At 39.9% G+C, this 14,985-nt stretch overlaps 1 protein-coding gene across 3 annotated transcripts in view; it reads left to right on the top strand.

Annotated features, from left to right (window-relative positions):
• The window catches only part of PDZRN4 (PDZ domain containing ring finger 4), a 242,520-nt gene that overhangs the window by 224,656 nt on the left and 2,879 nt on the right, over positions 1-14,985 (top strand). For 2 of the 3 annotated variants that reach the window (XM_027893441.1, XM_027893444.1), the window contains 4 exons: positions 156-254; positions 2,463-2,525; positions 5,837-5,938; positions 9,338-9,454. In XM_027893441.1, coding sequence (XP_027749242.1) covers positions 156-254; positions 2,463-2,525; positions 5,837-5,938; positions 9,338-9,454 — 381 coding nt within the window. The remainder of the gene's footprint in view (positions 1-155; positions 255-2,462; positions 2,526-5,836; positions 5,939-9,337; positions 9,455-14,985) is intronic. The other variant, XM_027893442.1, reaches the window with a different exon arrangement.

The raw sequence follows: 14,985 nt of genomic DNA, 5'->3' as shown, positions 1-14,985 counted from the left end.
CTTAAAGATGCACATAAAATATTGTATCTTAAGACTGAGCAGTATGAGAAGGTTGCACAGTAGGAATATCTCAATGGCTTGGTGCTGCCCTGTGCTGTGCAGTTTTGCCCACCCTTGGCAAGAGCCACCACACAAGCCTGTATATTTTCTTGTAGGAGGTGGAACTGTGCCGTATTGGCAGCCAGGAGAAGCTGGGTCTGACTGTCTGTTACAGAACCGACGATGAGGAAGACACAGGAATCTATGTCAGTGAGGTAAGGACATGGCACTGGGGAGGAGTGTGGGAGATGCTCGTGGTGGAGGGCTAAATGTGCCAGGGAATGTACAAGCAACTGCTCTGAGACCAGAGCGCAGAAGTGTCAGCCAGCAACCAACTTGTGTCACTCTCAGTTCGTTTATCAGTTTAAATCATGCTGTCCAAGCAGTGTAGTTATTAAAGTGGGCTTCTGTAGTGTAAGTGCCTTTAATTGCAACATCATAGTTAGGGAAGGAAAAAGCAGTCTGTGCATAATCTGAGTTATGAAAGAAATGTGCCCTTATGATGGAAATCAGACAGAGCTTTAAGGGAGAAAAGTGCCTTCTCTGTAGCCTGCTTGCATTCTCCCCATGCTACAGGCTCGGTAACCGTAACAGTGGTCAATCATTAATGTATTATTTTTGTTTTTGTTAACAGTTGTGGTACACAGACATACCACAGGTGGGTGGAGAGAGTAGCTTGGGAGATGAATTGGAAAAACAAAAAACAGAACACTAGATACTGAAATGGGATTAACCCTCAGATTTCATTTGCTTCACCCATAAAATGTGGCAGGCAGCAGTTTCATGGGTCAGTCCTCAAGACTTCCAGGAGCACTATCTCCCTTTGACTCTCCAGCTATTCAAAGAGTGGTTTTTTTGGGTAAAGCAGAACTCCTGTGAATCCAAGGTCACTGCTAAGTCCAAGCTCACTGGTGATTTTTCTGCATGAAGTGTGATCCAGATTTGTTGCTTTTTCAACATGTTGATCCAAATTTGGACATGAGGAAAAGGTTCTTCACTTAAAAGGGTGGTTGGTTCCTGGAGCAGGCTCCCCAGGAAAGTGGTCACAGCACCAAGCCTGACAGAGTTCAAGTAGCAACTGGATGATGCTTTTAGTCATATGGTTTAGTTTTAGGTAGTTCTGTGAGGAGAAGATTGTTGGATTTCATGAACCTTATAGGTCCCTTCCAACTTGAGAAATTACATGATTCCACGATTTTAAATTCTGAGTGAAGCTCATGGACAGAGAAGATCGGTAAAGACAATTCTCCTGTGTATCAGTGAATGGGGATGAAAGCAAGATTGCATATTCACAGGCCAGTATCAATGTCAAAGAAGCTGAAAAGCACAGCCTTGGAAAAGAATGAGGAATTAATATAAATTACCCAAGAATATATCTTCCACCAGTTGTGTAAGCACTGCTGTTAAAGTCTGTTTGACCTTGTGAAGGCAAATAAAGTTTATGAATCTCTTAATACATTCCAGGATTCTATCTGAAATGTTCTGGTTTTCCTGCATGGTAGAATTTTCTCAGACCTTTGGAAATGAATGTAATTATGTTGTCCTTTGTAATTGATTGAGCATTTCAGATTCTTTTTTTTTTTTTTCTATGACAATGCACAAGAAGAAAATAATACCTGAGATGTAGAGGATGTAACCTGTGAACCAAATGCTCAACTCAAATGTTTGGCTTGAAAAAATAGCTTGTGGCATGATGAGGCAAAATAAATTATTTTAGATAACCATCAAATGAAAGGTGATAGATTGAATTGCCCTGCAGCAAACAGTAGGTCATTGCTCAGGGATGAGCTATAGTGACTTTGATAAACTATCAGTGGAGTCCTAAACATCTATTTAGCTTAAACTAACTTAAAATTAACTGGTTCAGACGAGGAACAATATAGAGGATCTCTGAGTGATCTATACAATGTGGATCCTTTGAGTTTTTTAATGTTTCTTTGCAAACTGCAAAATTCCAGAGGAAATAACAGATTGATTACTGAGATAATAATTTAATAGTAACTGTTTCCATGGAAGAAAAAGAACTGTGCTCTTTTCCCAAAGACAGGCTCATTTGTATAGAGGTATCAACTGCTGCAGAAGCACCTCAGTCCATAGTGAACTTCCATAGAAAAGAATCTCTGTCATTAATTTTCAGTGCTCTGACAGCTGAAGGTTAATGCCTGGCAGTGGCATAGGAAAGTATTAATCTGAAAATCATATGCTCCCAACCCTTTTACCCTTTCTGTTTTGAGGTCTTTTGTCTGAAACAAGCTTATACAATCATTTAAAGAACTGTTGAGTTCGTATGACTCTAAGGGAAACTTCAGATTGCCTCTGTATGGTGTAAAAATGGTACTTTTTCAAACCATGCAATTATGCACCTGTTACAATTTCCGGTAAAAATCTTTTCATGTTCAGTTAATCGATATTGTCCTGTGCAGGTTGATCCAAACAGCATTGCTGCCAGAGATGGACGGATCCGTGAAGGAGACCGCATTTTGCAAGTATGTGAAAATAGACTCTTCATTAAACTTTCTTCAGACAAACATGCAGTGCTGTCTTCTCTGTGGACTGTTAATGAGGGAAGGAAGTTCTCTTTGTTACTGTGATCGATGCAAAAATCCATGTCTGTCTGTTTTTTAACACAATAGCTGGGAGCTAGAGTGCGTGTACTGAAAAATGAGACTGACAAACTCGTTCTGGCTCATGCACTTACGTCCCATGTCTTTTTTTCCCCCATATTTATTAGAAAATCTCATTTCCACTATGTTCATCTCAGTGTCAAATTCTAAACAGGATCCTGCGTACATAAATATGAGTGTCAGAGATTTGCCGCTCATTCACCAAATGCATAAATTTGGGTAAAGCTCATTTATGCTGAGCATAGATGATGAGTTTTCATACAAAAAAATGTACTATTAGAGAAGGATGATCCTGAACATACTTAAGTAGGGGGTTCATTAAGCTTTTGTTAATATTTTCTTTCCTTCCCCAAGAAAACATCACTTTTCTGAATTCTTTTCTAATCCACCATCTTGGCTTGTTTTTTTCCCCCTTCAGTTCTGTTGAACTGCTCACTGAAAGAGTTGCCCTGAAGAGAGGCCTTTGTGATACAGCCCCTGTGGGTGAGGGTAGCTGGCTCTTGCCTTTGGAGAGGGAAGTAGCTAGAATGGCAGTGGGTTTCCATTTTCAACAGACAAGGGATAGTGCATTTTTCGCCCTAGTGCAAAATCACAAAACAGCTACCAAAAATCACTAAACTAGAAACTCTTTGCTGTATTGTAGCATTTTAATTCAGATTCCAAATTGACTTCCCTTGTATTTTGACCTTTTTTTTCACTGACACCCCAGAAGTAGCTCCTGGTGATCACAGCTTGCTTTTCTGTAACGTAGTCCATGATTAGCCTTCATTAACACATGAGCTTTCAGGTTGTCACAAGATCAGTCTGTTCCTTCCTTCCAATCTTTTCATTTCTGCAGGAAATGTCTTTGCTGAAACCTATGCCTGTATCTCTTATCCTGGTTCAGCTTACATCACCTTTTGGGGTGTAGGTACAACAGGCTTGCCAAAGTGGCCCATTATCTGGAGAGAAAATAATAAATTAAATTTTAGTGTCTGGGCTCACTCAGGGGCTGCTGGTTTATTCTCTATGTTGTTGGGACTGTAAAAACGTTCGTAGGACAATGTTCTCTGCCAGAAGACACAGATGCTACAGTGTGAGGGAAGTGAGGTCTTCAGCAGGACTTGAAGTGAATGAACCACACCAGGTGGTGCACCTAGGAGAGGAAAAGTCAGGGCACTACATTCCCTGTCATTCTGTAAAATACCTACTGAAGAAAGAAAGCAGGATTTTTAACTTTCAAAAATCAGAAAAGCATCCTTTTTTTATTTAACCAAGTAGAAACAACTTTCATTCCTACTTTATGTTTGTCAAAATTAGGAAATAGAGAGTAGTTCCATTTTCTGCTCCTTTCCTTGCTTTGTAAAGTTTCTGGGTGGACAGCCAACAGCAGGTCAGGTGAATGTTCTCGAGTTCCTAATAAAATTCATTTCAATTTTGAGTAAAGAGTCTGGGGATGAGAGAAAACATAGATAATTCTGCAATCCTCTTGTGGACTGGAGCATTACTTTAATGTCAGTGCTGATATATAGCTATGAGTTCAATCATTAAAGTTAACACCCAGAGAGTTATGTGGGGTTTACTTTCATATCTGAAAATACATGGAACCTCTATCTACTCTTATTGATGAGATAACTCAGAGAAATAGAAGGTGACAGTGCCATTATGGGGGGATTACGCCAAAGCTGGGAGAGAGACGGATCCCTGAGCATTGGGGCATTTTCTGTGGGTGGCAGGTGGCATCGGTTAAGGCTATAGAGAGATGTTCTGTTTTGCGTATTCCTCACAAAATTACAGCAGGTTTCCTCTCATTTTTGAGTCTGTTAACTTCTCATTCTCTGAAACTGCCAACCTTCACAGTTTCCTTAAGCATCTGAAAACTGCTTGTGTATTTTACATGAAATGTTACAAAGTCAAGGGAAAGGTTTTATAAGGACAGTCCTAGTGGGACTTGTCTAAACTTCTGCTATTTTTAGCTGTGAACCCTCAGGCTAAGTGCTGTCCAACAGGGTCAGGTGCCGTGGGGCAGGCTGAAGTCCTGCTCATCCCACTTGATGGTGCAGCTGAGGTGGGGTGGGCACCTCCATGGGGATAGGCTGGCCACCCCCTCTGGGGTCCGCAGGGAGCAGTTACTCAGTTTATAGGAGTCACCGGAGCAGCTGTCTCTGCTTTTCAGGTTAGAGCAGCACTGTGTTACCTGGGTTGTCGGGTCTCCCAGAGACCACAGCCGTGTAAGCTGTGTTTTGAGTCGGGCCAAACATATATACAGAAATTCAATTTTAATTTTCAACCAGAAGTTCCTACTACTTTGAAATTGAACCATTAGATTTTTTTTCCCCCAAGTATTCACAATGTTCTGTCTCCCAATTTTGTTTTCATCCTTTTTCAAATAGATTAAATTTTTGAGGTTTTGTTGCCACAATAAGAATAATCCATTTCTTGTGCTGCGAATTGGACAAACAAAATGCATATGGGAAATAAGGTTTTTATTTGATTCCCTCAATAAAGGGTTTTGGACAATGCAAATTCTGTTTATTACTGTGTAGTCATGGTGTGGTTGTTCTAATGGACTAACAGAATAGGAGAAAGGTAGCAAGAAAAGCACAGTCTCAGGGAAGAACCACTTTTATTTTGATTATCCCCTTATAAGGGGGATACATATGTTTTGTGCGGTTTTGTCTACTAAGCTGTCTACAAGTATATGAAATGATTAAATGGAGCAGCAATAAGCAGTGGCCTGTAAGTATTGCCTGGTGAGAGATAATACTGTAGCTCTCTAATTGGCTCTCTACCAGCATACAGTGTGACTGATTTCAGCTGTAGCATTACCAGTCTTGCTTCCACCAGCACTATTATCTCAGAGTGACACTTCCATTACTCTGAACGGAGAAAGATGAACGTCACCTGTCAGGGGCTGGTTAATTGTGTTGCTAGATGTATGTTACCAGGGCACAGGTTGGACATTTATGAACATAACTGCTTCCTCTGATGTCCACCATCCTTCAACGATCAATACAGCTCTTACAGTAAGCGCATAATTGAGTGAAGGCACTTACCACTGAGGGGCTGAAGATGAGCCCGTTGCGCAGTTTTCATTGTCCATACATTCAGCACAAATGAGCTGATATCTGCCCTTTACTGTGTGTTGCTTTGTGGGAACAGAAACTAATATGCTGCTTGCATTTGTTTTCTAGATAAATGGCCAAGATGTCCAGAATCGTGAAGAGGCAGTGGCATTGCTCTCCAGCGAAGAATGCAAGAAAATTGTGTTGCTGGTTGCAAGACCGGAGATGCAGGTTAGACTAAATAGATGCACTGAGCCAGAACCTGGGTTATACCAGGCGCTCACTGTCTCTGTAACTAATGAACTGCCAAGAAATAGGAATGCCAAAGTTACTGACAAAAGGAGCAAACAGATAATTGTGGAGCATCCCCTGTTTAGCCTGCAAAGAAAATAATATGATACTACTAGGGCTTGTTTTCCGGAAACTAAGCAATTTCTTTTTCAGCAGAGTAAGCTGGTATATAAATAAAGCTGGCAGAACTAATATGGTATTAGTAAAATATGAAGTAGAGCTTGAAGACGATGCATTACTCATTACATGATTTTTATTTATTCGGGGGATAAATTTCCCATACTTACCTTTATCAATTTTATCTTTAATGTGAACTTTATAATTTATATGATCTTATACAAAGCTGTAGCTTGTCATTGGTGAGATGTCTTTTTATGCTATATGCTTATAAGCAGGCATGTAAATAATTTGTTTATGTGCCAATTATGGGACTTTCACTACAATACATTCAGCAAACAAGAATCAAATTGGTTTTCAAGCACTTTAGTCACAAAAACATGCTTGCATCCTGGGAGGTTCATTTTCAAAAGCTTTTAGAAACATTTTTATGGTTTTAAAAATAAGATTATGCCAATGTCAAGAATCTTACCATGCCAAGAATTTTTAATATTGTTGCCGGGGGCAGATGTTTGATTCGTCATCAGACTGAAGGAGAGGTAGAACGATAGAAGACTGCTGTTTGTACTTCTTTTTATATTCCGTTTGTAGGCCTTTGCAAAGCTTAAAGACATTACATTTTCACTGTTCTCTCCATCTGCCAGCAATTCAGAGTTGGTTATGTCGCCATTTGTCTCTCATGCTATTGATCTGATTCAGTCTCTCTAGCTGCATACTCTGTATAAATTAAATTAAGTAAGTGTAATTCAGTGCGACTTGGAATCTCTGCTTGAATGCAGTAGTTATGAAGGAGTCACAACTTCAGCATTCATTTCCTTCATGTTTTTCAAGAATCTAAACAAATTCCATAAAACTGATGACAAAGTACAGGAAAAAAGCTGTGCCTCCATTTATATTGCAAAATTGTAGCCCTCAATTGCAGAATTTTGAAATAATTTTTTCAACATTATTCTTACTGATTTTCACTAGGATTTTGTTTTTCAGAAGGGAATAGAAACCCACCCACTTACAAGATACATGCCCAGGAAAGTTCATTCTCTGTGTTTGTTCAGGCTGGTCAACATGAAAAAATTACATCTATGTGAGTTAAGGGATTACTTATCAGTACCAATGTAGCTTCTCATATAGATGCTCCTTACAAATCATAAAATGTGGTTTGGTTTAGGTTTGGGGCATCGGCATTGGATTTATGAGTTTTAAGAACATACTCATACAAAAGTTATAGAAAAATCATAGTATTTTAGAGATCAGGCTGTCAACTCATTTCTGCTAGTTGTGTTGCTTTGACTCTGGTAAAAGACAGCGGGATTAAGCAGGCTTTCTTTTCTAGATAGAAAATGGTAATGGCAGTATTGCAGTCTTGAAGGGTGACTGCTGAGCATATTCTTTTGGTAACAGGGAAGAAAACCTCTCTGACCACGTATTCGTGCAGTGAATATTGATGAATGATTAGGTTTTGAGACAGAACACCGGAGGAGCACACAGCACCCATGCATGTGCATTCCAAGGTGTTTGTGTGTATACAGTGCATGTAGTGCACATGCATGCTAAGCCATATATTAGTTTTATTCTAAAAAATGTAACATAACACAAACGTTCTCATTAGTTAGATACTAAGCCTGTCACAATGAAAGCAGCAGATTGGCCTAAGTGAGGTTCAGCTTTCATTTTCCAAATTCGTTAATCTCTGCAGTTTCCTCAAATGGGGGAAATTAAACTGCGTCCTTTGTGGTAGAGGAAGGCTGTGTTCATTCTTTCCTTGTGGGGAAAAAAATAAAAGACAAGTAAAGGAAACAGTGGCCATTACTAGATGTTTCATAGAATGGTTTGAAAGTCCCATTAAGGACAAACAAAAAAATTATGTGTCCTTAAGAAAAGTAGTTTCCTCCTAATCCCAAACTGTAGGAGGCTGGCTTTGCCAAAGGAAATGGTGAAAGGCTTATGTTCTTTATGAGAGGAAAGAGTTCATTGACATGGGCAAAACCACTACGGAGTTTGTAAAGGAAACAATTATTTCTTGCCTGTAATCAGTTAGAAGTACTGCACAGCACTAGTCACTCCTTGTGTAGTTTGGAACTTGCTGACTTGGTGTAACTTTTCTGACTGACATCTGGGGCCAGAGCTATTCTGACTTTGAGGCAGTAGTACTTCTGCTGTAGGTGCTGGCCTGTGCTACATTGCTCTTGCTGTCTTGAGATACAAGTAGGTGGTAGTCTTTTAATTGTCTGATGCTGAGGATTTTCTCTTCTAACTTTTTTTGTCATTGTCATCCTCTGGTTTCTTCATCATCGACAAAACAATAAGTGTTTCCTTCTGCTACAATCCTGTTGTTACAGCCAGGAGTGCCACTGACCAGTTTTTCTTTTCGATGCAGTGTGCCATCTGGCAAGGGATTGCAATTACAAATGGATGTACGCCATGTGCACACATGTGCATAATGAACAAAATGGGAAGAATAACCTTTCAGGCCAGGGTGCCTGTTTTATCAGTTTAGGAAGATGTGAAGGGCGTAAAACAGGTGCAGGAAGAGGATATACGCACTTGACAGAAAAGATAGCATTCCCTCATGTCCTTTTGCAACACTGTCTTCACCAAATGTCAAAGTATTGTTTTACACTCAGGGAAAAAAACCCAAACAAATGGATAAGCCTTGCTTCCAGACACACTGGGAGAACAAAAATTGCCTCCCTTCAAGTCACCACATTTTTCTGTGACCCTGCTCTCTTTATTTGTTTACCTGGAAGATCAATGGGGAAATGGTGACAGAAATACAGCATAAGGTTTCTATTGAGGTGGCAGCAGCAGGGCACAACACTGGGATGGAGGTTGTTAGAGAAAAGAGACCAGTTGCCTCCTGGCCCTATTAGTAACATTGCCACTCTTTCAGTGCAGGGGCTCTCAGCGGTAATGAACATGACAGCTTCAGGATTATGTGCTGTGCCTTTCATACCTTTTGAAAGGAAATAATGTCTGTGCTGTGCAGTCTCCTTCATTATGAGAAAAAATCAGTCATACTGTTTTACAAAAGGATAAAAGGCATAAGAGTCCAATTTTTTTATCCTTCTTTTTCTCCTTTTTTTGAAACGTGAACTCCTTCTACCTGGCTTTCTGAAGAGAATCATTAGGATAAAAAGAACTAGTCGAGCATTGCCATTTGGGTTTACTATATTTTGTCATGTGTCCTTGCTAACATAAAATAATATACTAATGTATTCTTTGCAGCTGGAGGAAGGGTGGCTGGATGATGAAAGGAATGAATTCTTAGAGGAGTTAAACATGGAAATGTTGGAAGAGCAGCATAATGAAGCAATGCAGTACACAGCCAACGAGGTGGAGCAGGTAGGACCACTACTAAACATATCATTTGAAATTTTGCTAGGTATACCTTTTTATTAGTAGCGATGTATGCTGTAAAATGGAGTCAAAGGCTTTGATAGATTTCTATCTCTACAGTGCTGTGAACTCTGGTATGCTGTAGGTGAGGAAAAGGAGAACAATAGATGCTTAGGCCCAGTATGGCAAGTTAGCAAACAATTTAAGACTGTGTGATAAGTGCGAGTTTCTCGTTTTCTTTGAACACTCAGAATAATATTTCTTTCTTTCTTTAATTCTGAACAGTTCATGGTTTATGATGTTATACTTTGTTTCAATTTTTTTTAATCAATCTTACCAGTGTAGCACCTGGAGCTCTGAGCTGAAATAGGTGCTCCTCTTGTTGTGTGCATACACGGTATGAGCCAGCCTTGCACCAGAGAGCTTGCAAAACAAGATGGAAGAGGTATTTAAAATAAACAACAGGTGGTTTTGTAATGAAAGTGTATTTTTCTTACACCAGCAGTGCACAGCTTGGCATTTGTTTTGTTAATGGAGACAAATAGGCATATTGTTAGCATAGTCTCAGATTGCTGCTATCTTGACTTTTACCTGGCCATATGTTCTGTAGGCGGTGTGACTGTGGCAAAGATGCCATACATCTTTGTTTCATCAAGGGGTCTTCTCAGTTGTACTTTGTTGTGGAAAGCATAAGTGTCCTCTCCTGAATCATATGATCTGTCAGTATGCACACCTGTGTGGAGCCAAAGACGTAAAATCCAACTTCATCTCCTGGCTTCTGGATTCTGCTGCTGGGGAGAAACTGATTTCCTATCCACACAGCTTTGTGACTTACAGTTTTTTTCCCCATTCTGAATTGCTCAGAAATAGCCTGAGGCATTTTTCTTTGAAGTGAAGAGAAAGACTGTGAGAGCCTTCCCTCTTCACAGAATCCGAATCACTGAATATGCCGAGCTGGAAAGGACCCAGAAGGATCATCAAGTCCAGTTCCTGGCCCTATACGGGATCATCCCCAAGAGTCACACCATGTGCCCAAGAGTGTTGTCCAAATGCTTGAATTCTGTCAGGCTTGGTGCTGTGACCATTTCTCTGTGGAGCTTGTTCCAGCACCCAACCACCCTCTGGGTGAAGAACCTTTTTCTAATGTCTAAGCTAAACATCGCCTGACACTTCTTATCGCACCACACAATTTCAGGCCATTCCCTCGGGTCCTGTCACTGGCCGCCACAGAGAACAGATCAGTGCCTGCCCCTCTTCTTCTCACAAGGAAGTTGTGACTGCAATGAGGTCTCCCCTCAGTCTCCTCCTCTCCAGGCTGAATGGACCAAGTGACCTCAGCCACTCCTCATACAGCTTCCCTCCAAGGCTGTTTACCATCTTCATTGCCCTCATTTGGACAATCTAAGAGCTTAATACCTTTCTTATATTATGGTGACCAAGACTGCACACAATATTCAAGGTGAGGCTGCATGAGTTCTTCTGGAAACCAGGGAGCTTATTTGGCTTCAGATACCTCAGTACCTGGTCCACACTGAGGGCCTGAGCATGCATCTATTCAATTTCCTGACCTCCTCTCCAGCCTTGACGCTGGGCTAATGAATGAGTAGGTGATAGCTTCTGTTAAAGCTATTCATTATACATAAATGAAATATTCATTGGGACAGAGGCAGTGACAGAATAATAAGATAATTACATGGAATACGATAGATCAGATTACAAATCTTTGATCTTATAAACATTTAATTATTTACATGAAGTGGAAAAACTCCAGGGTCAGAAGTGAAGCAAGTCTTGCAACAGGTTTTATAGCAGCCTTTTAGTTGTGATTCTCTTTTCCAGGCTGTGAGGCAAGCCTCAGGCAAATTTCCCAGGTCAAATGTGCTGCACTGATACCTAGTTTGAACCAATATTTGGCATCTTCTTTATTGTTTTAACCAAAATTTTATCTTGGATAGCAGAATATTTCCTGTCAGAAAGAACGCTTGTTCTTTGCAAGGCAAATTCATTTGCATGGTGACATTCTCACAAAACCCCCATTTCTGGTAGACATTTTTGAACAAGTCTATCTACAAACTCCTACTAGGCCCTCACGTGACATGTTGGGAACTCTGAAATTACTTCACAGTTGTGATGTTCCACTCCAAAGTTCTTGTCAAGCTTTGGCTTTTCCACTGAGTTTGGGTTTTGAATAGTGTTAACTATTAAACAGTGGTGTTCTATGAAGTGGTTTCACAGAACCCATTGATATTGTTTATTTCCCATTGGGATCTTTTACCAAGGATATTTTTTTTTCCCCTTTTGAGATCTTACATTACTGTAGAAGAGCATTACGCTTGAAAAACATTATGGTCACTTGTGCTTGTCAGTATCTGACATTGGGTTGCTTGAAGTAATTCTAGGACAGCCAGACATTTCTTTGCCCTTCTGATGAGTAATTGAATCAACCAAATGCAGCTTGGTGTGTAATGGGGCATCAGTAATTTGTGACAGCTGCTGCCTTTCTAGACTCTACATAGTGACTTGACAGAAAACTGGTTCTTTACTCCATGTTAGGCTGGGAAATCTTGCAGTTTCCTTAGGGGAATCACACAATCCATTGAAGCTATGAAACTGCTCTTGTTGCGGCTGCCAGTGGCCAATCTGACTATCTTCAAGCTCTCCAGATGGCCATGAAGACAAGCTTTGTTTTTAGTGAACAAAACCTTAATTCTCTGGTGTCATAATCATCTGTCATCATGAATCTTAGAGCTAAAGGAATGAATACACTCTATACCAGAATATTATTCCAAATATGAGTCTATTTTACAGAATGCCATTTTAACATTTAATGTGAGCTGTCACTGAAAAGTTTGGTACAGTTTGTAATAGAAGAATCAAGTGTATAGTCACCCACTCTATAGAATTCAATCAAGAATTGTATCTTCTCTGTATGGAATAGTCCAATAAACCTCAAGGAAAGATGTAATTCTCCATTTTTTAATAACCCATTGTGTTCCTTCCCCTTTACAACATCATGGTTCATTGTGCAGCAGAGATAATTTTCAGAATACCATACACTTGCCATGCAGAAATTCTTATTGGTATCATGGAATGTATCAAAACCTATTAAGAAGAGAAAGAATTGGATTTAAAAAAAATCATTCTAGTTCATTCAAAGCTGAAATGGAGTGAAAATATCTGAGAGAAAATCCTTTTTTTTTTTTAGAGAGGCCTTTTAGTGCACCAGTGAAATCAATTCCAAACTTCCCTTATGGCTGGAGTGGTTAGCCTGACACTGGAGATTCCTCTCCCCATGGCCAGTCTCTCGCTGTCAGAGACTGACCAGAGATCCCACTAGCAGCTATGCTTGTTAGACCCTTCGACTGAATCTTACTGCCTTCAGAGTTTAGTAGCAATCTGGGTTTTGAGTCCCAGTATGCATCATAAGTTGTAAAATGAGAATAGAACAGTGCCTGAATTCCTGTAAGATTAGCCATTTTATAGGCATGAATGCTTGCTGGAGCTGAAATGCAGAATCTTTTGAGGTTCATTTATTGCTTGATTGTACGCTTCGCTGGGTTTACCTTCTCATTATCTGAGTTCTCACTGCGAAGATGAGGCCTGAGGAGCCTTTTGGTATTTCAAACAGAAGTAATTGTAGAAGAGGTGGACAATATATGTTTGAAAACAAACGCTTTGTGTGAAATAGATAATAGATAACACCAGACAAAGCAATCCCATGTTGTAAAAAACTGCTCAGTCTACACACATTTAAAAGCTCAGGAAAGCATTAAAAGTCCAGGACAGAAATTCCAGGGACTATTTTACTTGAGTCAAAGTGGATTTCTTAATAAAATGTATCTCACAAGCATGCAGTACAATAAATATCTGTATTACTTTCCATTTTCTTAATGGAATTAGCTGCAAGTATCCATATATTAAGGAAAGATTTAATGTGATATGGATGTCTGCTAAAGTTTGAGAAGAATCTGATTCTACAGGAACTTGTTTCTTCCTGACAGGGAGGGGAACCCAAAGTGACTACCTGACATTCAGATGCCTGTACTATAGACACTTGTATTTCATCAGATCAATTCCACCCATCTGGTTTCTATTAGACTGATAAAGTGGCTTTGCTTTGTTTACATCTTTTTTATATGTGTATTAATTCTGGATAGTGTAATTTGACTAGATGGCAGTGTATTTCTTTCAGTCAGTCTAAATCACGTGGAAGTTGAAGAAGCAAAGTTTAAGTTACTGATAAAAGCAGTATGGAAAACAGAGCCACTAATTCTGAAAATGCTGATTGCAGGGACCCGAAGTGTAAACTCTTTTTCCGACACCTATACAAATAGCCTCATTAAGTGGTCTTTTTCAGAAGTGCTCGAATACATGCTTTGGTGGTGTAGCACCATTCTAGGGACATTAGAGGAAGCATCGTGGAGCTCAGCTCCTATAAGCTGTGTAACTGTGCTAACACATTCACATTACGGATAAGCCACCCTCTTTGGAGTTTTAATCATATATATGCAAATTGTGCCATGTCACTCACCCTCAAGGTCAGAGAGCAGATCCTCACCCTCTTCATTTGATAGTGTGAAGCCCTGCATTTGGGACAGGCACCCTAATTCCTGACTGTTCTGCAGCATTGCCCTCCTATTGTCTGGTGGAGCTGCTCTCCTTTCTGTCAGGAGTTAAATATTTTCCTGAGTAGTGAGAAACATGGATTGCACAGTGCAGTGGCTGGGGTGCAGTGTAGGTGACCCAGACTGGAGTTGCTTCTCTGCTGAAAGGTTTGGGAGCAGAAGAGGTCAGTACAAGCTGCAGCAGCTCCAAAGCAGGTGAGAGAAGGGACCAGAATAGCATATGTAGCAGCACTCACCTGGAGGAGGTAAACTAGAAAATTATGAAATTAAACCTAGATGTCCTAAAGCATCTTTTCAGAAATTTAACTGATTTCTCACAGACACTGAATTCTCCTGGTGGTGTGTTTCTTTCAATATTTGTTTTATTCCACTATTAGATATAATTGGGGATGAAGGCTATTTTTGGTTTTCTGAGACTAGGCCATTATTTTTTCCTAGCTGTTGAAGAAATAAAACCAGATGAAGGGTGGATGTTCATGAGGTGCACGTGAAGAGAGGAGAAAGGATGAGATAGGAGAGACATTTTCATTCTGTTTTACTGTCTGTCAAAGTAGATAAAAAGGGAAATATGACAGTGGCCTCTGAATTTGTTTGCTTTCACTGTGTGCTCTGTACCTTTTTTCTCCCTAGATTATTACCATCATTATGCGTAATTATGCAATTATACCTTCTAAAAGAGACATGGCATTTGGTTGGTACTGTGTACAATAAGGTACTTGGCCATATAAATTGCACTCTGCACGATTCTTTGCTAATCTAGTTTGAAAAATAAAGTGTCTGTCTCTTCAGAGAGGTATTATCTCACATTCTATGAGAATATAAATAGGTTGAGAATATAAATAGGTGAGGTACAGTGATTGGAGTGTGAATCAACAGCCAAAGAGTTTGACATTATGCCCATGGCAAAGCATT

The sequence above is a fragment of the Empidonax traillii genome, unplaced genomic scaffold, assembly GCF_003031625.1.
Source record: "Empidonax traillii isolate 1590-97213 ecotype Southwest subspecies unplaced genomic scaffold, ASM303162v1 scaffold388:size1278207, whole genome shotgun sequence".
In the NCBI taxonomy this organism is placed as follows: domain Eukaryota; kingdom Metazoa; phylum Chordata; class Aves; order Passeriformes; family Tyrannidae; genus Empidonax; species Empidonax traillii.
Note: the sequence above shows the minus strand (reverse complement) of the source record. Positions and strands in the feature narration are given on the sequence as shown.